This window comes from Lampetra planeri, chromosome 22, assembly GCF_965212315.1.
Source record: "Lampetra planeri chromosome 22, kcLamPlan1.2.h2, whole genome shotgun sequence".
Taxonomy (NCBI): domain Eukaryota; kingdom Metazoa; phylum Chordata; class Hyperoartia; order Petromyzontiformes; family Petromyzontidae; genus Lampetra; species Lampetra planeri.
The window spans coordinates 1,476,050-1,501,551 of record NC_136128.1 but is presented as its reverse complement, the minus strand read 5'-3'; the positions used below and the strand labels follow the sequence as shown (position 1 = coordinate 1,501,551).

Below are 25,502 nucleotides of genomic sequence, written 5' to 3'. Positions count from 1 at the left end.
CCCACACACCCTCTCCGCACACTCACCCCACACATCAACCCCACCCACCCACCCCACCACCCTCTCCGTGCTCAAGGCAGTAGGTGGGATGCATCACACACGGTCTGCCCAGTGCAAGTGTGTGGGCTGTGCCGCGTGGGTGCGTGTGTGCGTGGGTGAGAGGGTGCGCGGGTGCGTGGGTGCGTGCGTATTCACCCACCGTCAATGTTGTAGACCAGGTTGCACTGGGACGAGTCGCAGTATCCCTGCGGCCCTGGGGCACCGGCAGGGCCCGGGCTGCCGGGGGAACCGGCGGGGCCCGTTGCCCCGTGAAGGCCTCGGGAGCCGGGGCTGCCCGTGCGCGAGTCCCCGGGGGGGCCTGGGCGACACGCGGGAGGGCATTTCACACGACCATCGACAAGGACCGCACGGCTTGGAGGGAACGAGTTCAGCTACTAACAAGGCCGGAAACCTCTGTAACTGGGGACGGGCCAATAAACACCACCTCAGAACAGGTCCACGGCGGTTTGTTTTATGGTAAAACTGGGTCCTGCCATAGCAATGTGGAGTTTTCTCCACTGGCTCGGGCTCGCCAAAAGAAACTGAGCGCGCCGGTTTGATCTGTGAGATGTTACATCTGCAGGGGGCTATGAGTTTGGCAGCAGAGGCCAGTGCTGCAAAATTTATAGTTGTGCCACCCCCAGGTCTCTGTTCTCCACGTTCATCAACCCACACTGACCGTCATGGTGAAGTATGGTTAAATAACCCCCAATACCTGCACGGCATGGCGAGGCCCTCATCCAGCATTGCATCGTCAAATGGGGCTGCGCAAGTGCATAGAGCTGACTAACAGCCACTTGCGAATTTGTTTAAAATGTTTAAACAAATTCGTTGAGGGGCAATTTGCGCACGCCGGCGTCGTTTGTGCAAGTGGGTGCCACGATGCGTTTACAAATTGCTCCCAGAATAATTCGTGCCACGTGCGCAGCGTAGCACGGGGTTTCTACCGTGACACCATTGAAAAGAATGGCTGGAGCTGTAACGCCACTGAAGAGCATTCCCGTGCAAGCCGCTCAGGGCTGGACGCTTGCAGAAGAACGTGATGATGATGGTGGCGATAATTGTGATGATGTGCGGCCATCATCGTCATCGCCAGCGTATGATCACACAGAATGACGGTGGTGAAGGAATATCGAACGTAGACTTGACGTTCGCTTCAGTGAATCAACCACGGTCGTTAATTTGCGTTTATTTGTAAGGGGAGGGCAACGTTGCCTTTGTGGGACCACATCCTTGGCTTGTGTTCCCTATCTTGCTTTTTTTGTTGAGGTCCATTTTCCACAACCCCCCCTCTCTCTCTCAGGTCCACCCACACACCTGCCGTGTCCCTTTGACGCTCTTCCCCAAACCTCACCCCCACGTACTCAAGCACTCCCACCTGAATGGACTCTCCCTCCCCACCGTACGCTCACACCGTCCCCCCTTGCCCTCACTCCTCCCATCGTCCTCTGCAGCCAATTGTATTTGCTTTTGTTAATCTTTGAGTCGGTGTCGATATTAACAGGAAGTGACAACCGGTCAGTGTTAAGCGAACGTTTCTTCGTGTTATACCCCCACGTGGTCAGTCATGAAATTAGATCGGCTCTGTACACTAACCGCTGCTCTGTATCGTGTCGCGATGCTGCCGTGAACTCACGTGAACACATGACAGAGCCATTTGTTCAGTGTTAATATTTACTTAAAACAGACCCTGCTTAGAGTCACTTGAAATATTTCTCATCGGCACAAGGATCCGCCAATTCAAGTTCGGTTCACTGACCTAATCAATTGCATGAATCCATATTTGCAGGAACATAGATTGTGTATTGAGATGGTGAGACAGGGCACCCTGACTGCCCTTGGCTGCATGGGCAGCACGTTATCATCTCCCGGTGACCAATCTCGTTTTCGATCCTTGTCCTTGCACCCCTCCACTGGGACAAACTTCCCCTGAACATGAAGCAGCCCTCCTCCTTTCCCTTCCTCTTCTCTCGCTCCTCCACTCCTTCCCGTCCCTCCCCTGCCCTCTCGTGACCCCCATGTGCCCTCTGTTGTGGTCACACATTCCTCGGTCCTTGCACTGCCCCTGCCATCTAAATAACTCTATTATTGTTACCACGTATTAAACTATGTTGTAGAGCGCCTTAACTCAAGGCTCCACACCACGGGAAGCTAAGATGGGGGTCTCCGTGCGTATCCGCTGGGTGCATGGTATCAGCGGTTCAAAGAACCCCACGCTACAACCGATGCATATCTACGCATGCAAACTCTTGTGGGCTGACACCGGGGGGAAATGGGAGCCACTCTCTTCAGAGTGAGCGGCGCAGCTTGCAAGGAGGTTTTTTTTGCAAAGAGAAAGCTGACGAGTACCATTCCTCCTCGTGCCTGTAAATCGCGTGCACAGGATTGCAAATGGCACTGGCAGGTGTTAAAATCCACGTGACAAAGCGAGCTGAGCGCGAGCTGTCTTTTGCTTTTCACTTGCAAGCCTTGCCATGATACGTCGCTCCACGCTCCGAGGGCAATGCACAGCGGTGTTGCTCGTAAGTGAACCGAGCAGATCCCCCTCACTGAGGGAACGCGAGAGAAGAAGTCGGCTCCTGCACTGACGGTCGCCACTTTACCGAATTTGGAGTTCACAATAAACTGAAGGTGTCATGGCCACGAACTTGGTTCCCTCGAGTCACTGCCAAAGTCTACGTCAAGGGGAACCCCGAAGGCTTCATGTCAGACGGCCCACGCCCACATGAGGCCCGGCACTTGGAAAGGACCCAAAAACTCGATTTTATTGTCCACGCAAAGCATTTTAGCCACACTAATCGGGTACCAGAGGGGGGTATTATCGACCTGGCAGCATTGCTGCATTTCTAATGTTAACGCCAAGCTCAGTCACTCCTCTACTTTTGGCGTGAGGATTGGATACTCTGGGTGTGTGCGTGTTGACATGTGGTGGCACACCAAAGGGTTCAGAAAGTCCTTTTTGGCTCTCGGGAAGGAAAGGCTTCCCCACCCATTTCAAAAGCACCGAGTTCTACTCTGCGTCCCTCGTATTAACATAAACCAGAACCGCAAAATTACAGTGCTAAAATACACGGGAAAGACGCAATGATGTGGGTCATGTTGTAAGGGCTGAATTGGGGGCCTTCTGTCTAATTTTTTTTTTGAAGACCCCTCCAGCCCGTGGGTCCCGGTGGTGCAGTCCCATCGCCTGCACACTCAAGAGAACTATGCCACTGGATCGACTATGTGTAGCATTTAGAAACTTGACTTAAAGCTTTCGTGACTGCAGGAATTAATATTCTTTGGGTCTTTCGGTAAAGTCACGTAGATAGGTTAAAATAAAATAACAAAAAACTACGTTTCGATCGCAACACAAGCGGTCGTCCATCACCTCCGTAGCGCTCTGACATCCTGTTTGTGCACAGCGGTCACCATCCAAGCACAATCCAAGCTCAAACCTGCTTATCTTGCGTGAGCTGTGTCAAGGCCGGGTGTGTTGTGGGTGAATTAGCCAAAGCCTGCGCGAGCGAGTGAGCGAGTGAGCGATCGAGTGAGTGAGGATGTGTGTTCTTGCCTGGAAGCCCAGGAGGGCCGGGAGGGCCCTGCTGGCTGATCCCAGGGGATCCCCTCTCTCCCTTGTCTCCAGGCAAACCTGCAAGCACGAGGCCACGGTGAGCGGAGGCAGCCGTGCGGCGACACAAAACCCACGGACACCTAAACTGGTCCCCGAATACGAATTGTGTTGGTGATGCTGCTGCATTTGGCAGTGGTGCACAAGCACAATTTGAAGAAAAAAAAACTCAGAACATTTGTCAAAAACACTTTGGGGTCTTCAAAAAATTCTATATACGAAAGGCGACATTTCGGGTAATGGCCCTTCTTCAGAGCATATCAATAGGCAGACCCGTAAACACAGACAGACGAGCATCAGGCACATTACATAGAACAACAACCGCCACTCGCCACTAACTGATGGCGACTTCACCGCAGCAATCGTGCCAGGCTAGGTGCGTGTACTGCGCTTGAGTGTGAAGTCCTCACCCCTCTCTCCGGAGGAGCCTCCCATGCCGGGCTCCCCCGGGAAGCCTGGGCGGCCCTGGCTGCCGGGTTCTCCTGGGGGCCCTTGGGAGCCGGAATTGCCAGGGGGTCCCGGGGGCCCCCTCACCTCACGAGCCGGATAGTTGTTGTTGGGGGCTTGCTGGATCAGGTTTGTGTAGCGGTGCATTTGGGCTGCGGAGCATGAACATAACACATACACACACACGTAACACGATCAAAGACGAAGACAAATATCTCCCGTATAGCCTTGACAGACTGTTGGGGCAAGTGCTGTTCGTGAGCACCTATGAAGGACGGCACGGTACACGAGGGGGTGGGTGGCCAGCACCACGCCCGACCGCCTTTGTCTCCCCAATGGCGACGTTTACACACCGCACCGGGTACTAATTTGAGGTTGAGTCGACCTACAATTGTGACTGGTGTTGGCCGTGAATGGGAATGGAACTCGGGTCGCCGGATTCGTTGCGCAGCGCGTTAACCGTTGCATTACCGCTCCCCAACAACCACACACACAATGACAATTAGGACAGAGTTCTGCCTGTTTAAGCTTGTAAACTGTCGAGGAAAAGTGCTGTTAGCGAATGCCTATTTGGGCCAGCTCAGTACGAGAGGGTGAGGTGTGGCCAGCACCACATCTGGCTGTCTTTGTTTTCACCAGTTCTGATATTAACATGCTGCACCATGTCACTAATTTTATCATGAGTCTGCACTAAGGAGAGTCGAGCGTACATTGAGATACCAATTGCCAGCGGTGGTCTGAATAGCTGGAAAATCAGGAATTGATCTTGGGTCACTGGTAGCAAAGCAGAGGTGTGGCACTCATCTCCATTGGCAGCCCCGACTCATTGAGACGCCATGGTGGTGAGATGTCAACTACCTCGCCTGGTATACAGGAGGTCGTGGGTTTTATCCCGACCCCTGATACCTGCATATTTGGAGTTTGCGTGTTCTCCCCGTGGTTTCGTGTATTTTTCTCCAGATCCTCCTGTTTTCCCCTCCAAATTTAGAATCAACGTGTGTTTTAGAGTATTTGGATGCTATACATTTCCATGTGGTAAGTCACATCGTTGAGTTATCATTTGTGGCCGGGTCGCTTCTGAAAAAGAGCTATATAGCTCAGTGGGCCTCACCTGGTAAAATAAAAACGGTTAATAGTTCGTAAAAATTGTTGAAAATTCCACATTCCCATGGCTGGAACCAGACTATCACATAGGACAGTCTTTGTTGGCTTGACTTGCTGAATATAAACTAGTGGCAGTTGTGTTGTAAGAGGGGTTCCCTGAGTTCAGCACAAGGGCTCCTACTACTTACTGGTATCCAGGATGGAACAATCAGGTAATCGCGTAATTATGAGCAATTCCCCAAATTGGCCTAACCATCAGCGCACAGTGCCCTGTTCTTATGCACAATATCATGGGATCTCCGACCTTTATATCTGTGTGTACGTTACGCAAATGTCCACAAACTCGATTCCACACAAACCGCACGGCTTCAGGTGTGCACTCGAGCATGCACACAGCAAGGCGTGCTCACATGGAAGTGTGCGAGTTACACTATCACCATCTAAGAACTGGAACAATTTAGAATTAAAACCGCAAGCGGGTGGCCACGGGGTGGCTCAGAGGTCAGAGCGCTGAGCCGACACCGCCGAAAGCCTGGGTTCCATCCAGGCAACTGCTTGTGACAGAACTCAGGTCTCAGGTGCAGTGAGTTGACGGTGTCAACCCAGTCACCAAGGACTGTACAAAAAAGCATCACATTAAGTTTGGTGCTGACCTACTGTGATGGGAATCAAAAGAACGTTAGTTTTCACCATCGTGTGACGAACACTACTCTCAATAGCACGGAGGTGGGTTGGGAGGATGTCCACTTCCGTGAGCCATGCTCTAACCCAAGGGTTATTACACCACTCTGGATGCTTTGTATCGTGACCTGACGTCAATCGCACAATCCGGGGAACACACCGTGAAAAGGACAAATCCCCGACGCTCTGCCTGATTGGCCATAATGAAGGAGGAGCTCGCTAACAGAGGCTGCACAACGTGCCCCCTGCAGCTCTTTAGATAAACTAAAACTAAACTTTTTTTTTATTATGTAAGGCCACTAAGCCTATTCAGCTCTTTTTCAGAAGCGACCTGGCCACGAATGACAGCTCATCCAAGTGGCTTGTCTAGTGGGAATGTATAGCAGACACATTCTCTAAAAGCATGTTGAGCACGCGCTTGCATCTGCCTACTTCTGGTTATGTGCCCACAGAGCGGCTCATCTGGATTAAACGCAAAGACTCACAGCGACTTCTGTGCAGTAACTGGTGGCACGGCCGAACCCATCAAACCATCACGTGTGACACTGCACATCAACACGTCGCACACAAAAGCCAATGTAATTCGTTTTTCATGCGGGAGGGCCTAAGGTTAAAATCTAAAATTGCATGAGACTCTTTACCAGAAAAATGTCACCAAACCTCAAGTCTCTTTTTCAGGAGGGGAGCTGCTTTGAGACGCTTGGCCAATTCCCGGTTGAGCGTCACGCACTGAACGGATGGCCGAGGAGTGCGGAGCTGGGCTGGATTTTATGTCACGGCCATCACTGAGGGCACGCCGAGGTGCGTCACTATCGCACAGCACTCCTCCACACCGAGCCATGGCAGAGCGACGCTCTCGGGCACAGTTGCTCTGTCGTCCTGTACATCGGCAACTTGTGGAACAGGCTTAACGTGAGAACACATGGAGATGTCCACCATGGGTCACCACAACTGATGAGACGTAACAATGTGGGGAAAATTAGGGCCAGAGATGATGGATCTAAATTTGGTTGGGGAGTAGAGAGGGGGAAGCGTTGGTTCGTTGCTGACATCGCTGTCCCGTTAGATCGGATGTGTGCACGTGGTGCAGTCGAGTAGAGGAATTGCTGGAGGCACTTACAGCTGATCAGCTGTTCGCACACCTGTCTGGCCACGGACCGAATCATGTTCTGGGACATCGGATCCCCCTGTTTCCACAGCACACAAACAGCATGGCACAGCACGTGGTACGAGAACTTCAGCATTAAACCAAACACAGTGGCAACTAAACAAATAAAAACCCGGTGGACAGAGCACAGCACATGCAACATGATTATACAAAAAACATGCCCAGTGTTTTGAAGAGCTATGATTGCCGGTTATGAGTGGCTGATATACATCTTAATGCTGTTATAGAAGGACCAGAGAGCTGACATTTGGTACAGAAGTAGAAGAGTATTTGATTGTATTGTTGATTGTTGCTTTGGGCCCACTCAAAATTGGGGGTGGGGGGCAAAATAACAGTCAACTTTTTCAAGCCTAGGCCTACATAGGTTTGTTTTGAGAGGTTTAGATCAGTGCTTTCTTCAACTCGGGCATTATTCAAATTCGAAAACGAATCCAATTGGCACTGCCATCAAATATGGGGGAAGCTACAAACGTCAACCATTTTGTTTATGAATGCCGGGTTTATATCTGGAGGTATTGAAGGGTACTGAACCCAAATATAAAATCTGATTTCCGATAACTCAATGCTTTAGGCAGTCTGTCCTCCTCGAATGTGGGTTTTCATAACGCGAATTGGCAGTGGTGCACAAGCACAATATAACACGATGAATGTATCAGGAAACACATTTATAAAGCGGATGCAAATTTCATATACCGCAAATTGAGTGAACAGAACTACGTCACACGAGTAGGAATAAGCGATCGTACGGCTGCCTCGGCGTAGCATCACACAAGGCGGGATGCTGCTGGATGCTTCTAGATGCTACCCACGTGCCTGAGTCTTTGTTCGGCCTGCATACGTATCTCACGTGTTATTGCAGACTGTGCTTTACCCTAACGCGATTTTTCCATCACGTGGTGTTCTTCAGGGGAACCGACTGTTACTTAAAAAAAGTGTGCCATTAACACCGACAGAAAGCAGACGAATCCGCTGACCGGTTACGAGTTCGTAATTAAAATGGACGTAGGAGAGGTGAGGAATTGCAATGGCAGCAGCAGCCTTCACGAGGTGCGGACCCAACGAGACACCGACCCTCGGGCGAGGGAGGTTTGGGAAATGAATCGAGCTGAGCAATTATTTCGATAAGATCTAAACCTTCACAAACTCCTGTTCGACATACTGCATTTTTAAATTCTGTCGTTGCGGTTTATTTTTTTTATAAATGTGTAACCATCACAACTGGTTTCCTTCACAAAGGGATCAGAGGACAAAGCCCTTTGGTCTCGTGTGGCAAATGATATGAACTCACCTTGTCTCCTTTCTCACCTCTCGAGCCCAGCAAACCCTGCATCAGCACGGCAGATCATTCGCAGTTATTGCAGTACACGGTACACATGTGTGTTGTCCATGTGTACATGCGTACAGGGCATGTGTACATGTGTATGTGTATACAGGGAGTCGGGAGCGGTGGTGTAGTGATTAGCACGCTGAGCCACCTGAGTTTGATTCCCGCTCACGGCCAACGCCAGTGATGATTATCTGAACCAGTCCTGTACCTCCCCAAGGTCGACTCAGCCTCAAATGAGTGCCTGGTGTGATGTCTAAACATCGCCACTGGGGAGACTTTGGCGCGCCAGGCGTGGTGCTGGCCACCCTGTCTCTCGTGTGCCGTAGGTCCTCGCTAACGGCACATGACCGAACAGTCTGTTTGTGCAAGCCAACTTAAGCTGCAGGAAATGTATTACTCAACACTGATTTATGTTTGCGCAATGTTTTAAATTGTCCTTGTGATGACGAAGTTGTTTTTGCTCTCACTTCTCTTTGGTCAGTTGCTCTACTTTAGTTTAGTTTGTTTTGCTTTTGCCATTGTGGTGACCCAGGTTGATCTTGCAAATGAGAGACTCCTATCCTGGTCCCTCGAGCTCTCACAGCTGGTTACACAAAATTAACTTTAGATTTGACTTTACTTACGTGTACTAGGGATCAGTTTCAGATCAGACATGAGATTTTTTTTAAAGTACAATTTCATATTATAGGCCATGTTTTCGGTAATGCGCTAAATATAATAATTTAAAAGATTTTAATAATTTTGATTTTAAACAAATAATAACATAAAGTTGCATCAGTAGAACAACATTTTGAATGGAAGTATTTTAACACATTCATGATTTCAACAAAAGTGACGTCGCAGGTCGTCAAAAATGTCACTACGGCATTACTCCATTGGATGGGATGCAAGCAAGGGCATGGAAGTTACGTCACACGTTTGGATCGATCTGAAGCAATTTATTCTTCCAGATCTTCAGAAATTTTGCAACTAGAACTGATCTTTTAGATTTTTCAGACTGATCCGAATATTGGGAGCCCCTCCCTCGTGTGTAACTGTGCCCACGTGCAGAGCTAGGCACAGTAAACTGTGATCCGTTGGCACTGGACAATGCTTAGCGGAGGTGGTGGATAAAAACTGGCCATGAAAGGACTAAAATGTTACTTTATTGCAAAGTGATGAACCGTACTCTCGTCTTCACGTATTCATTTCTGTAAATGTACACGTGCGGCGTGTCACTGTGTAAGTGAATGCCTGCATGTGTACACAGATGCGCGCGTGCGCGTATTCATGTGGGTGTGTGTGGGTTTGCCTGCATCGTGATGCGCGCGTCTGCCTCCAGCAACAAAAGGAGGCGGAAAAACAACGCAGACAAGAGGCAGTCAGGCAGCTCACACGGAGAAATGGTGGACAGGGGGGGGGGGGGCCTTGCTTGACATTCCGAGTTAATGTCTGCTGACTGTCTGACAGGCACCATTACAAACTTTTTTTTGTTAACTTCTCCCAAATTTGGTCCGCTATGAGTGTCACGTCATGAGATCAGAGCTGTCTGGCTCAAATTAAGACCTGAAATTAAAACCGTGGAAATATTGAAATACTCGGGACACCAATGAATGTAGGCCTCATCTCCCCTCGACAGTCCTGATTATAGGACAACTTCAGTTTACCATCGGCCAATCAAATGTTCAGCGAGAAATGAGACCCAGGCGATGATAACCGGAGGAGTACGCGTGGCGACCACGTCGGTACCGCCGCTCTCTTACCTGCAGCCCCCGGTTGCCACGCGTGCCTGGGGCCCCCACGTCACCCTGTGGCCCCGGTGACCCGGGCTGCCCCTGTTCTCACACAACGGAGTGACGGGTCAGGAAGCACACCGGGCGCACAGCTCCACGCGCAGCATGAACACCCGCACAGCGTTCGTCTCGCAAGCGCCCACCTCAAACAAAAACGCTGTAACGCTGATTACGGTTGCCTTCAACATGGTGTGATATCGAATTTTCCGAAGCGATGATTATCATCATATTTGTTTCTTGTAACTTTGTAGATGCACTTTGCATTTTATTCATCAATATTGTTTTTTGTTCTTCGCTGTATTTCCCGTTTGAACAAAGATGACTTAAACATTCTGCAGCTGCAGTTCACTCGGCATAATCACACAAAACGTCTAAGCATTGCAGATTTACAATCGATAACACTCACAATGGTGTCAGTGACACGATATATAATTAAACAATTCAATGGCATATGAACAGGCCGGAAATTACTCCAGTAAACCTTTTGCAGAGCACTACTGGGTAAAGGTGCAACCCTGATATTGCTCTCTCGTGCCACTGCTTGCAGAAGAGGCCTCCAATAGAAGGAGCACTCGAGAGCCCCTCCAGGGGATTTTTTTTGGCCTACTCTTCCACATTGGCTAGACATCTTAGAAGAAGTAGGGAGTACCCACACTTTACCCCACCACACGCAGCCTGCCGATGGACTGTGGTGAAGCCATTGACACTACTGGGTGGACAGAGGCAGTGGGGAGGGGAGGGGAGATTCAATAAACTTGCCCCATTGTTTCAACCGCCGCACCAGGAGATCCAACCGGCGACCATTGCACTGCGGCAGCATTCCCTGATGTTAACGGGTCTCAAGGATTTTCTCAGATATATAACACTATGTAACACAATTTTTGTTCCTGGGTAGTAAGTGTTATTTATTAATTGCTTATGCCTAAAAAGGATAGAAAATGGCTATTATTCCTCACAAACTTTGCTTTTGTGACCAGGACATTGATATTTTGAAATTTACCTATTTTCAATGAGACAATGGGCGAATTTGTGTCTTTTCGTTCACATAAAGTCAGAAAAAACAACAACATATGAATCAAAACTACCATGTATTTAAACTAAAGTAATACAACAATTACTACTAAATATTTAGAAGTCAGTAGTTTTTCGAGATTTATGATTATACTGTAATTCACTTTCATGAAGCAGCCCCCAAATGTAGTCTCCCATCATGTTCTCGTTATACTGTCCTTGGTAGCGGCGTTCAAAGTCCAGTATATCCTGGTGGAAGCGCTCACCTTGCTCCTCCGAGTACGCTCCCATGTTCTCCTTGAATTTATCAAGATGAGCATCAAGGATATGGACTTTGAGGGACATCCTACAGCCCATTGTGCCGTAGTTCTTCACCTGTCTCAACCAGCTCCACATAGTTTTCGACCTTGTGATTGCCCAGGAAGCCACAAACCACTGCGACAAAGCTGTTCCGAGCCGCTTCCTCCTTACTAGTGAGCTTCTTGGGGAATTCATTGCACTCCAGGATCTTCTTTATCTGTGGTCCGACGAAGACACCGGCTTTGACCTTTGCTCAGACAACTTAGGGAAGAAGTCTTGAAGGTACTTGAAGGCTGCCGACTCCTTATCTACAGCTCTGAAAAATTGTTTCATAAGGCCCATCTTGCTAAATTCAAGGAGAACATGAGAGCGTACTCGGAGGAGCAAGGCGAGCGCTTCCACCAGGATATACTGGACTTTGAAGGCCGCTACCGAGGACAGTATAACGAGAACATGATGGGAGACTACATTTGGAGGCTGATTCTTGAAGGTGAATTACAGTATAATCGTAAATCTCGAAAAACTGACTTCTAAATCTTTTGTAGTAATTTTTATATTACCTTAGTATAAAGCCATGTTAATTTTGATTCATATGTTTTTTCTGTCTTTATGTGAACACTAAGATAAAATTTTGACCGTTTTCTCATTGAAAATAGGTAAATATCAAAATATCACTGTCCTAGTCACAAAAGCAAAGTTTGTGGGGAATAATAGCCATTTTCTATACTTTTTAGGCATACGCAATTCAGAAATAACACTTACTACCCAGGAGCAAAAATTATGTTACATAGCGTTATCAAAGTTTGGCAGTACTCCACAATGTATCCTTGCTGTAGCTCTATGCCTCTCCCTCCGAGGCTGCAGCACGCCTCTTTCACACGTCCGCCACCACGCACATAATGTCCAGGAGATGGTGATGGACCACAATGGTGCCCGTTTATTCTCGACCCCAACAAGACCGGTAACGTGATCACACGGGGCCACGACTCGGTCCGCAGATGCGGCCTGCCTCCTTCCCTGCTCCGTCACCCGTGCCCCACGTGGTTCTGAGGCCGTGAGCCATGCGTCTGCTTACATTGCGTACGGGCCTCAATTACCGCCAATCGGAAAAGCCAATCGCGACCCAGCACTTTGCACGCCCCCGTGGCGCCAACTCCTCACAGTATTCACTGCAGCCATGCGATTACCCGAGCACTCGTCGCTAGGTGGCGCGTTTATACGCACGATTTTATCACAAACATAACCACACCTGTTACACTTTAATGCAAACTGCACACACTGCACAGGCTGCGGGGCCATGGAGGAAGGTGGCTTACCATGGGCCCTGGAGGTCCTCTGGGTCCTTGCTCCCCGGTTTTTCCAGGCAGACCCTGCAGCGCACACGCACACACGCGCACGCGCGTAAGGACACAATCGCACAAAGTCCAGTGGCTGGCGAGCTTGCAACTTGTGGTGTGTGGTTTTCCTGTAGTCATTCTCTTGGTCCAGTCACTCTGAATTATTAATGTTGGTGTGAGGGGTGCGAAATAATCCCACTTCACACAAAGTAAAGCCTCTTGTATTCGTTTAGTGTCATGATTATGACGTTTGCACGGCATCAGACTGACAAAGCCGTGGTTTGGTGTTGCTTTTGTCTCGTCCAGGTTTGATGCCAGACGTGCGTTCGTTCCCTCACCACAGTGACGTCACAGAGGTCACATCGCATTTCGCTGTCATCCGACAGTGATCCACCAATTCTGCTGGTGTCATTGCGCAAGGGGGAACCTTTTCCTTACCCAGGGCCGAAGAAGACCTTCGTTTTCCTTGCGCGGGTTCTATATTAGGTTCTATATTAGTTGACACTCAACGCTCATAACGTCGGGACCGTTTGCATTGACTGTGTGCTCAGGACTACTCGAAAGACAACAGATGACTGGATGTGCAAAAATTATAAACACAGCATTGAAAGGTAAAACATATTCCCCTCCAGTACCCGATTAGTGCTGTCAAGATGCCTGCAGTTACAGATAATTATCGCTTGTGGTAGTCTTACGTTGTCTCCGGCCCACGTGCTTTATGTTCCGTCCCTGTCAGTGTGCGTGCGTGCGCGCGTGCGTTCACCTCACCCTCTGTCCTGCAGGCCCATCCCTGCCCGTCGGACCTTGTAGCCCTTGGGGTCCCTAGGAAATAGGGGACGGAGGGAGGGCATGAAGGGAGGCTGTTATCTTACGCCACGGCCGCCCGCGCTGCGCTCGGTACGGCGAGCGAAACAAATGGTGCAGGCGTACTCACGCTGGGCGGCGGCGCGTCACATCTGCGATGCTAATTGACAGGAAAAATAAGCCCTGCCCAGGAATGGATACCACAGCAAAAAGAAAAGTCTTCCACGCGAGATACACATCGCAAAATAATAATTTCGGTTGGAAACATATAGAACAGGGGGTCAGGCTGCGGAGTGAGTCTGTGCATGTGTCACGCGCCTGCGTCTTCAAGTGTCCAGAACACGTGAAACCGTGCGCAGATTTCCAGCACAGCGCAGAGAGAGATCGCAAACCTACTTGCTGAGCTGTCTCCTGTAGAAACCTCATTGCCCAGCGGGTGGGTGCCCTCACGCCCACGACTGGGCCGATTCAAGCGTTGGTGGAAACTTCCCCCCCCCCGACACATTTTTGGCAGAATCACAAACCCCCCCCTCCTCCCCCCGAAACCAGCGGCAATTTGGCCAACTTTTCTGGCAACGTGTGAATGGGGCTCCACGGGCTGCCATCATTGCTTTACTTCCGTCACGCGTTTGTGCCTCGCAAATAAGTTCAGAAAAACCCATAAACAGATCGCCAACGCGGTGTGGTCGATGTGCAAACACATCGACCACATGCAGAGTGATTTAAGCTGCAACTGATGTTCATCTACACTTCTAAACTTTACGATGGCTATTACATCGCTCGTTTCATTTGTCCATCATTGGTTTTTGAAGATAACACGATCATCTATACCCCTGCTTGTCCCGATGAGGACTCGGCAGTTGGGAGAGTCACGCGGTGAAGTTAATCTGGAAGTTACAAGCACCCAGCCCATCATCTCTATCATGACAATACAATTAGTGCCACGTCTATGGAAAGTCCACAGTGTCCAATGGGGAGAGACTGGCCCTCGTCACAGGCTCAGGGCCATGAATGTAAATGAGAACCACCCGACTTTCCTTACTCTGCGACAACTTCATAACTTTTCACAAATATTTCTCGTGTTTATGTAATGCTGCTGTGACGATTATCCAGGTCACAGGATCGATTTTCTTCGCGCGTCACTTGAAACAACGCTGAAAGTTTCCTAAATCGCCCCCACCAGCAGCATAAACGGGTTTACCACAGGCAGTGATTCGGCAGGTCGTGTGGTGGGGTAAAGTGTGGGTACTGCCACCTCTATCCACAACACTTGGCTAGAATGGAAGAGTGGGATAAACACCCTCGACAGGGGCTTTCTCGAGCTTCCCTCTCACGGAGACACTTCCGCCAAGCAGTGGCGTTGGTAAGATATCGCAGGGCAGCACTTTTACGTTACGTACAACAGTTAGAATGAAACGAAGGATGACTCTTAACCTTTTGCAAGCCCACTATATATGTTTTGTATACACGAGTGCATTTGCAAGAGAGGACTCGTGCTCACTCGACAAGAGTGGGGGTTGTGACATAGCCAAAACGTGGCAGCTTCTATAAAGACCGACAAGAGGGAGAGAGAAAGAGAGCCAGCCATCACACAGCACAATCTTAACTGCAAAACAAACTTTCAATAAAATGTACCGTTTGAAAGAATGAAAAAAATCCTCAGCCTTGAGGATTTTTTTTTCTTCGTACCGAAAAAATGTAAACATTTCAAAAGAATGAAAAAAAATTACAATTTCCATTTGAGCTTCGAGGCGAACACCCGTGGACTGTCGGTTTTGAACCAAGCCAGCGCATTTGGCAAAATAACAATTAAACCCCTTGAGTTTACGAGGCCCACTCCAGCACGGCGGCGACCACCACCGCACCCCTGCCCAGCGGCGCAAAATCCCCAGCAGGCCCGGTGGGCCGTGCGCTCGGCACAACGGCGAGACTAGAAAAATAATCGCAGAGGGAGCACCTGAAGCAGCGCAAGCGTCGCGGGTGTTACAGAAGCAACGCGCTCTGGCACGGACCCCCCCCCCCACCACCTCGATCTGCGACCCACTGAGACGAGGACGAAGCAGAGAGTTGACCCGCTGAGTCTTGTGCAACGCGCACCCTCTGGTCAAGAGTGGTGGGCCAATATCGCGGCCATTTATTGTGAAATGTGTTTCCCGGGATAACTCATTTTTGATGAAGGATTGCACTTTAGTCAGGCATAATGTTGTAAATATTCACAAATTACTTGAGCACACACATCTGAGAAAAGCATTTAGTACCACGTAAAAAAAGGAAAACAGGTCATAAAAGTGATCTGAGCCAGACGAAAAGAATGCTTCATTAAGCCAACACGTCAGGCAAGAGATGGATGTTTGAAGAACCAAGGTGTCTTCATGTGCATAAATACATTTATAAACACGCAACTATTATAAACTAAACTTTATTTTACCAAGTATGGCCCATTGATTTTTATAGCTCTTTTTCAGAAGCGACCTGGCTACAAATGATAGCTCAACGAAGTGGCTTATCACGTGGACATTTATAGCAGCCAAATACTCTAAAACGCTCGTTTATTCTAAATGTGGAGGGAAAAACCGGAGGACCCGGAGAAAAATCCACGCGACCACAGGGAGAACACGCAAACTCCAAATATACAGGCATGGGGGTGGGGGTCGAACATCTCGCTACTGTGGCGAGATGTGAACTTCCTAGGTTATCACGAGTAAGCTCTATTAAACAATCCTGTCTTGCATTGTCTTGTGAACTGGTTAAATATCTGTGAATAGTCTCAAGCGTCGCGCAGCAGCAGTCAGTTCAAGGCTGATGGACCGCCGGCCGTGAGATCCAAATCTCGCCGTCGTCTTTTCACGTGGGTTTCTTCCACGTGAAATCACTCATCAATTGGCCAATAACACCTTTGTACATATGTAGAGGACCGCAGAGCTTGTGGGGAGATATGGTGCCGGCTCACCACGTGGCTGCCTCCCTACTCCTCTTTGGTGACTCCTCACACCTCCGAGTCATTATCTCTCTAATTGACCGTGAGCGGATACTGTGCGGTTTCGTGATACAAGTTTAAATGATTATTTTCATTATTATTTGAACCGTTGTGAGAACTTGCCAGTGTAGCGTGTCACCATACACCACCGGCGCATTTTCACCACTGCACGACGCGATGGCTGGACACTGCAAGGCGCCCGAGTTCCTGCACTTAAATTCAGGGCAGCCAATTAAACTTTTGCTTTCAGCGAGTTTGACGATTTCAGCTGGGTAACCTCATATTACCCTGCAGGCTCTGTGAAATATTGAAAAAAATAAACGTCTGAAATTCTCACTCATCCTCGTAGCCATAGGCTCTTCTAGTCTATGCGACGTGGAGGGAGAGCCTTGAAGGATGATAACAGAAAGCCAGTGATCCTCCACATTATTCTCTTAATGAGACTCTTAGTTCTGTTGTCTTAGGACATGTCTTTGCCCTTTATAAATCAACTGCTGGATGAAATATTCTTAGGTTTTTTCGGTAAAGTCACGTAGGTAAAAACATTAAAAAGTAAAATAAAATAAAAATCACGACGTTTCGGAGGCAACACAAGCTTCCGTCTTCAGGTGGTACCGTCACAGCCACGACAGCTGTATCAAGTAAATGAGAGATTGCAGGAGTTACCACTGCGTCTAGATAATGGTTGGAAAAGGTGGTGGGTCAAGGGCCGCATAATTATTATTTATATGGTAAGGTGAGGCTTGAGACTACGAATAGACTGCATAACAAAGGCTGAGCCTTTGTTATGGAGAGGTGCGGTTTGTGACTCAACCTGTAACAGGGAGACCACCGCTAAACATGAGATGATATAGTCATCCTCTCGGCAGACAAGGGCAATGCCACGGTCATCATGGATAAAGATTCATACAACAACAAAATCCTGGACCTTCTTAATGATGGGAGTTACTCCAAAATTAAAAACGATCCCACTAAAAACCTAACGACAAAAAACCAACAGTATCATCACGAGTTCGACTTCCCTAATCGAACCAAGCAAACGTCCCTCTCTAAAACCATCGGCGGCTAGACCTCCCAGACTCTATGGTCTTCCCAAAATCCATAAAGAAGGCACCCCGCTACGACCCATCGTGTCTTCGATAAACTCTCCTACGTACAAACTAGCCCGTTTTCTATCAGATACTCTGCTCCCCTTCACAGGCAAGACCTCTTCGGCAGTACTCAACTCAACCCAATTAGTCTCTATGGTTAAGGACATGGTACTATCTCCCAGAGGTGTGGACTCGAGTCATGTGACTTGGACTCGAGTCAGACTCGAGTCATGAATTTGATGACTTGCGACTCGACTTGGACTTGCATAACAATGACTTTGTCCCACCTATGAGATGTGGACTCGAGTCATGTGACTTGGACTCGAGTCAGACTCGAGTCATGAATTTGATGACTTGCGACTCGACTTGGACTTGCATAACAATGACTTTGTCCCACCTCTGCTATCTCCTGATGACATCCTCGTCAGCTTTGATGTAGTATCTTTGTTCACCAAAGTCCCAGTACCGGACACCCTAACAATAATTGAGGACTTAGTCCAACATGGATTGAATTCTGATGTACCTACGCTGGTTAGGCATTGCCTCGCCAACACTTATTTTATCTGAAATGGCACCTTCTACAAACAGAATGAGGGTACCCCTATGGGCTCCCCCTTGTCATGGAAAAGTTTGAATCAGACGCCATCCAGACATCCACCCTGCGTCCTTCCTTGTGGAAGAGGTATGTGGACGACACTTTCGTCATCTGGCCACATGGCCTCCCAGCATTGAACCACTTCTTGGACCACATCAATTCTAGACACCCATCCATCAGATTCACCATGGAAGTGGAGAAAGACGGTAAACTACCATTCTTGGATATTCTGTTTGAGAGGAGGCCTGACGGATCCTTGGGACATTCTGTCTACAGGAAAGCCACCCACACAGATTCCTACTTGAAACCGGATTCCCACCACCACCCATCTCAAAAGAATTCTCTCATCAAAACGCTATACCACAGAGCCCATGGCATTGCTGACCAACACCACCTGGCCGGTGAATTAAGACATGTACATCGGGCCCTCAGGATGAACGGATACTCTGACCGCACTATCCACCAAGCTGTCTCTCCCACCATACAGAAACAGCCACATGAAACTCCGACCAAAACTATCACGTTGCCATACATAGCAGGCGTGACCAAAAAGATATCCAAAATTCTAAACAAACATAAGATCCAAGTCCGATTCAGTACAGTGCATAAAATCAAATGATTTGATTCCATCTGTGAAGGATGTCGTTCCTGACTTACAGTATCCTGGAGTCTACAAATTGAGTTGCATTTGTGGTGATTGCTACATTGGAGAAACGAAACGTCATGTTTCTGATCGTGTCCGCGAGCACAAGTCAGATCTGAAACACGGCAGAACTGATTCTTCGGCCGTTGCCGATCATTGCTACAACTCGGTGGGCTCTCATGAAATTGTATTTTCCGAGACCAAGGTTCTCTGCAAACCTCCTGGCTACCATCAAAGGTTTGTACACGAAGCCATACAAATATACAAACACAGACATAATTTCAACCGTGATGATGGTTACAAACTGAGTAATCATTGGAAAGATGTGATTAACCATGCAAAAAAGATTTAACTACACTTATTTGCCAATCTTATTTGACAGACAACCATTACTGTTTTACCATGTTTAGTGGTGGTCTCCCTGTTACAGGTTGAGTCACAAACCGCACCTCTCCATAACAAAGGCTCAGCCTTTGTTATGCAGTCTATACTTAGTCTCAAGCCTCACCTTACCATATTAATAATAAGTATGCGGCCCTTGCCCCACCACCTTCTCCAACCATTATATAAACGCAGTGGTAACTCCTGCAATCTCTCATTTACTTGATATAGCTGTCGTGGCTGTGACAGTACCACCTGAAGAAGGAAGCTTGTGTTGCCTCCGAAACGTCGTGATTTTTATTTTTATTTTATTTTACTTTTTAATGTTTTTACCTACGTGACTTTACCGAAAAAACCTAAGAATATGAATCATTGCAGTCACGAAAGCTTCAATGCTGGATGAAAGCCTCCCTGTGGAATTTTGTGCGTTTATTATCATGGCAGCTATTAATTCATACCAGGCTGGGCAGTTCGGGTTTTGTGTATTTAGGTGCAGAATTGTGCTGTGTTGCTTGCATGTAAAGGGCAACACTCATTCCAATCTGTAAATGACGAGACAATCCATACCAACAGAAAAACGAGTGCTGACCAGAAAACAAGTAGATTTAACAATACACACACAGGCGTCCAGCATCGCATGCACAGTAACTCTCAACCTTACCCGTACCACCAGTACCTGAATGTGTGGCCGTGCTGTCTTTTAGAATTACCGACTCAAAGAGTTAAGGCAGCTGTGACAAAAAGACACAACTATAGGTCGGTTTTGTCATTATTAGAACTCATCAGTACAGGGGAGCCATCAATGTTTGCTCCTCAATGCAATGCATATTATGCACATCAAGGCTTAACAATCAATACTAATGGGTGCATCACCACGCTGCTATGCGCGAGTGTGCATATAACAAACCACCTCTCATCACAAGGTGCATTATTGTCCATATTCCTGTTGCCAGTGTAAATAATAAACTGACAGGTAATGCTTCCCCCCCCCCCCTCGTGTGTTGGCAGGCCTGGCCCAAGCTTGTGCAGATGAAAGAACAAAATAACTGGGAATAATATCCCCTGAGTGTGCAGAGCCGGCAGGTGTGCTGGCAATTTCTCTTTAAACTCGGTTAGACCCCGGCCTCTGGAAATTTTTAAATGCAAAATGAGACGCGTTGGTTTTAAAATTGGGTTACAAAGAGTTACGTTTGTGTTATTTTTTTGGACCAACAGAAGCGACGGAAAAAAATATCTGAAAATGCAAACGGCGTGAGCTTGTAAACCGGGAGCCAAGGTATGGGGCTGTGCCACTCTCTGTGGCTGCGCCGGGCGGTAGGGCCTGCCCCACGCCGGTGTTTGTTTTGAACCAACTCCCGCGTCACCACGTCTCCGCGTCTCCATCCCTCGCGGTCCCCACAATCGCCCCCCGCACATTCCACTCTCCTACGCGCGCTTGCGTCCATCGCTACGCACGACTCTCCGCGAGCGACTAATTCACGATCGCACGTACGTAGTGAATGGCAGGATGCGGTGGTGGCATGCCCGTAACGTAGTGGTTTGGGAGTGGGGTTGGTGGGTCACACAGAGATGAGGGGCATTCTGTGCATGACAAATCAAACTGCAAAGCAATTAGTTGTTCGTTAAAGGGAGGTATGACTCTGGCCTATAAACCTGACGAACCCTTTTTTTTTTCCACCTCAAGAGCGAAAGAGTGATAAACTCACTGAGAACAACTGTAGAACTTGGTGAAAATGAACGTTCACTTTTTTAACATCGCAAACTTCATATCGGGGCCTGTATTTAAACACCACCGATCCCATCGCACAACCATGAACTCTCCATACTCTTTGGTTCTTTAGGTAAAGTCACGTAGGTAGAAAAATTAAATAAAACAAAAAATAATATATCATGACTTTCGATCGCAACACAAGCGGTCGTCCTCAGGCGGAAAAAATAATCCAGCAGTGGAACTGCTGAACCAGCGAGAAACCTGCTACAAGAAGAGGTTATATATGTGGCGAAGAGCAAGCCGGCAGGGTCTGAGCTGCAAAGGAATTCCATCCCCGGACGCAAGCACGTCAGTTGTGTTAATGGGGGAGATTAGGAAAAAAGAGATTAGGGAGAGAGCTTAGCATGAAACGAGCTTCCGTCCCCGCGTAAGTGTATCGCCCCCGCATATGCGCACAACAGCAGTGTTAACGGGAGATTAGCACTATGTTGATGGGAGAGATTAAGCAGGGAGATTAGTAAGTTAATGTCATGTCTATGTGTAACACAAGCTGCGGCGCTGCCAACTGCGCTGTGAGGCAAGCGCGTCCACGCAAGAGAACCACCGCAACGGTGGTCGCGCCAGTGAGACACAAAGCCCATCACACAGCTAGAACTTCTTCTTGGTTCTTTCGGTAAAGTCACGCAGAAGGGAAGTAACAAAACAACAAAAACAAAACATAATAAAATGAAATAATTCTCACGACGTTTCGGCTACAACGCAAGCAGCCGTCTTCAGGTGAAGAATGAGACACTACCAAGCTAGGAGCTTATATATAAACTGGGTTGGAGGTGGAAGAGCGCCTTAACAAAAAAGAATGTGCATATGAAGAGGAATTTAGCATATTCATGGAAAATGCGTAGGAGGTGGGCGGGGGGGGGGTTTCAAAGGCATATTATGCCCATGCATTATGCAGGATCAACAGCACCAAGGGGGGGTGCAGGGAGTAGCATTAACAAAGGAAAGGAATGTTATTGATATGTAGCTGCAGTTACTAAACAACCACGTAGAAAACTAAAGTATAAACTACATAAAAAAACTAAAGTATAAACTGCATAGCACCATCAGTATAATTACTATACTCTACAATAAGCTGAGTTACTAACAGCAAGTAATACATTACAATTCTACGTCGTAAAAATTATATAATATGCTTCCATCTAAACTTTATTCTCTTACATCACACGAGCATATACCGTACTATATACTGCCATAGATAAACCCAACATTAAATTATATACTGTATTACTATAAACCACCCTATACCTTATACATTTCAACATAACACTATGTATTATTCTACCCACCCTAATGTGTATCGAAATGGTTTATTACGTCCTTCCAATGATTGCTAAGCCAGAATCCATCTTCTCGGTTAAAATTGTCTCTGTGTTTGTATATGTGGATCGCCACAGCTAGAACTATCGGTACATCGAGGCTCAGGGAGCAGAGATGGCCATGTTAGTGAGACCCCAGCCCGTTAATGCAGAGGCACCTAACAGGGCAATGCAACTCAGAGTCGGAGATAACAGCCAAACGTCAGGGAAGAATGGAAGCACCACAGCAAGTTACGACTGTGCTTGGTTAATAACGTCCTTCCAATGATTGCTCAGCTTATACCCATCTTCTCGGTTGAAATTGTCTGTGTTTATATATCTGGATGTCAGAAATGACATCCTTCACAGATGGGATCAAATCACGGATTTTGTGTATGGTATTGAATCGGACCTGGATCTTGTGTTTGTTTAAGATTTTGGAAATATTTTTGGAAACACCTGCTATGTATGGCAATGTGATGGTTTTGATTGGGTCCTCAGATGGTTGTCTCCCCATGATTGGGGCTACAGCTTTGCAGATTGTGCGGTCTGAGTATCCATTCATCTTGAAGGCTTGGTATACATGCTCCAGTTCATTGGCTAGGTGGCGCTGGTCGGAGACGCAGCGGTTCCTATAGTGTAGTGTTTTGATGAGGGAGTTCTTCTGGGCCGGATGGTGGTGGGAGTCAGGCTTTAGATAGGAATCCGTGTGGGTGGTTTTCCTGTAGATGGAATGTCCCAACGAGTCATCGGGCCTCTTCTCGATCAAAACATCCAGAAATGGTAGCTTGCCATCATTTTCCACTTCCACGGTGAATTTTTCAAATCGAGACATGAACTCTCCATTTAAAATTCTTACAATTCCATGAAGCGCTCGACAAATGCCTTGGATGATGCACTTGCGTCACAATTTTTCTCAACAGAGCGTGACAATATCCTCAATCGCATTTTGTTGTTAATGTATAACTGCTGGAAGTGCTGTCGGGTGTTTGATGGCATTCACCATCGAGTGGTGATGGTGAATTACCGTCTTGTGGAATCGTAATGCATTCAAAAATGGGGTGAATGTTTGTATGAGGCCAAACGATTTATGTATGCTGTAGTTAGTCCCAACAGATCAAGAATGTGGTAGAAAAAAGAAAATGCGGATTTTCAGTTGGTAATGGTGTCTATAAAGAACGATCTCACAGCACATACGCAGCACAACAAAGACAGATCCCCATGCAGCCTCGAACAGACTGTTGGGGGCAAAAGGTGTCCGCACCAATAGCGGAGCACACACACATGAACACTCCAGGATGTTCCTTCTGCGGCACATATGCGTGTGTATTCTTGACCCACATGGCTGCATCAACTATTACACTAACGTCTTCTTCGTATGGCTGGGGAAGCAATTATAGTCTGATGTTGAGACTATTAATCCATTCAATTTCAATCACCGCACTGAATTTATAATGGGATTCTGCTCATTGGTCAGCGTCCATACAGGCACGCACGCACACAGGGACCCCTGTGCGAGCGTACAAGCCGCCGGGGCGAGTTTTGTTTATTATCATCATCATCATCATCAGCCATGGTCAATCCACTGCTGGATGAAGGCCTTCAGAATCTACCACCATCTCATGATCCTGCGATAAAATAATCGGCCTGGCACCGCGTACGAGCCGATTTCATCGTGATAGCGGCCCACGTTTAGGGCCCGGGTGTAGTTGCACTGCCTGTGCACTTGACAGCTGCAGCACCGAGAACCGTTGAGGCGGCAAATTCGTCGGACGCTTGGATTCCCCGCAGAGTCTCCTCAGCACCAGCTACAGAGCTCTGGTCCCTGACCACCCCCCTGTGTCAGGCACTGTACCCAGATTCACTTCACAAGATGTCTCAGGATGTGAATTGATTGGCCTCTGGATAGCTAAAGAACACCCACCTGCAAAGATACAAGAAGACATTGTGTATGGCATTATGTACTCATTCCATACGTTTCATGACACATCACCGCTCCTCCATCTCATCTGGTATTTGACTCATTCTGTGATGTATGAGCGCAGTGTCTCCTAATTGTGTTCCACTTTAAATCCACGGAGGAGAATGAAAGAACAGATGAGCGACATCATTCATACAACGAAAACAGTCATTTGTCACCCAGGAATGCTTCAACTAAGTCTCAAGACTCTTTATCAGCAGGGATCTTACTCGGGATATTCACAAATTACCTTTAGTGCATTAGGTGCGGAAGAGAAAACTGGAATGTACATGAAGAGGTATCTGTCAAACCAGCGCTGGATGTGGATCTCCCCAAGGGATATGGGATGTGAGGGTCATTAACCACACCTCACTACGTTGATCAGTGCAGGTTGGTTAAGACGGGGAGCATAGAAGCACAGCCGAGCAATGAACTAGGACTGAACGATTTGGGGAAAATATAGATTTTCGATTTTTCTGACAGATGTTATGATTGCGATTTGATTTGCGATTACATTTTTTTAAGTCAAGCTTCAGTTCAACATTCACTGTCTAATATATTTAAATATGTGGTGGAGCATTACCACATGATACCATCAAAGTATGAACTGCTCTATATATTCTAATGCAAGGATGAGAACTTAAAATATATTAATTGCTTCCAACATGTATTTATTAAAGTGTTTTAATTGAAATAGAACAATCAAACATAGAACAATTGTTAAGTGCAATAAATACAGTTATAATAATAAAAAATAAAACAATTCCAATAAAAAAGTAATATGACTTTTCAAATCTCTAAAAATCGCAGCCTTTGCGATTTGTTAATCGCTTTGTTTCAAATTGCGATTTCGATTTGAATTTGATTAATCGTTCAGCCCTACAATGAAGTGCCCTCAGCTGATCACAGTGAAGTCCCACCAGCCCTATGACAACCCATTTGTGCCTTGTAATCACCCATCCAAGAACTACCCACTCACCCTTGCTTAGCTTCCGGGATGAAACGAGTTGTGGCTCTCTCCGGGTGAACTTATACTTGATTTGTTATTCAAGGTGCGCCATGGTGGCGTGATGTTATCTTCCTCAATTGGTATGCAGGAAGTGGTAGGGTCGATCCCGACTCTGACACTTGCTATATATTTGGAGTTTGCGTGTCGCTCTCTCTCCCCCTGGATGCGTGGATTTTTGTC

The 25,502-nt window shown here is 47.5% G+C and overlaps 1 protein-coding gene across 1 annotated transcript in view; it reads right to left on the bottom strand.

Moving 5' to 3' along the window:
* The window catches only part of LOC144725103 (collagen alpha-1(XII) chain-like), a 319,564-nt gene that overhangs the window by 40,442 nt on the left and 253,620 nt on the right, over positions 1-25,502 (bottom strand). Inside the window, 8 exon segments of the mRNA XM_078604576.1 lie at positions 200-358; positions 3,593-3,670; positions 4,060-4,248; positions 7,002-7,068; positions 8,338-8,373; positions 10,119-10,190; positions 12,776-12,829; positions 13,565-13,618. Coding sequence (XP_078460702.1) covers positions 200-358; positions 3,593-3,670; positions 4,060-4,248; positions 7,002-7,068; positions 8,338-8,373; positions 10,119-10,190; positions 12,776-12,829; positions 13,565-13,618 — 709 coding nt within the window.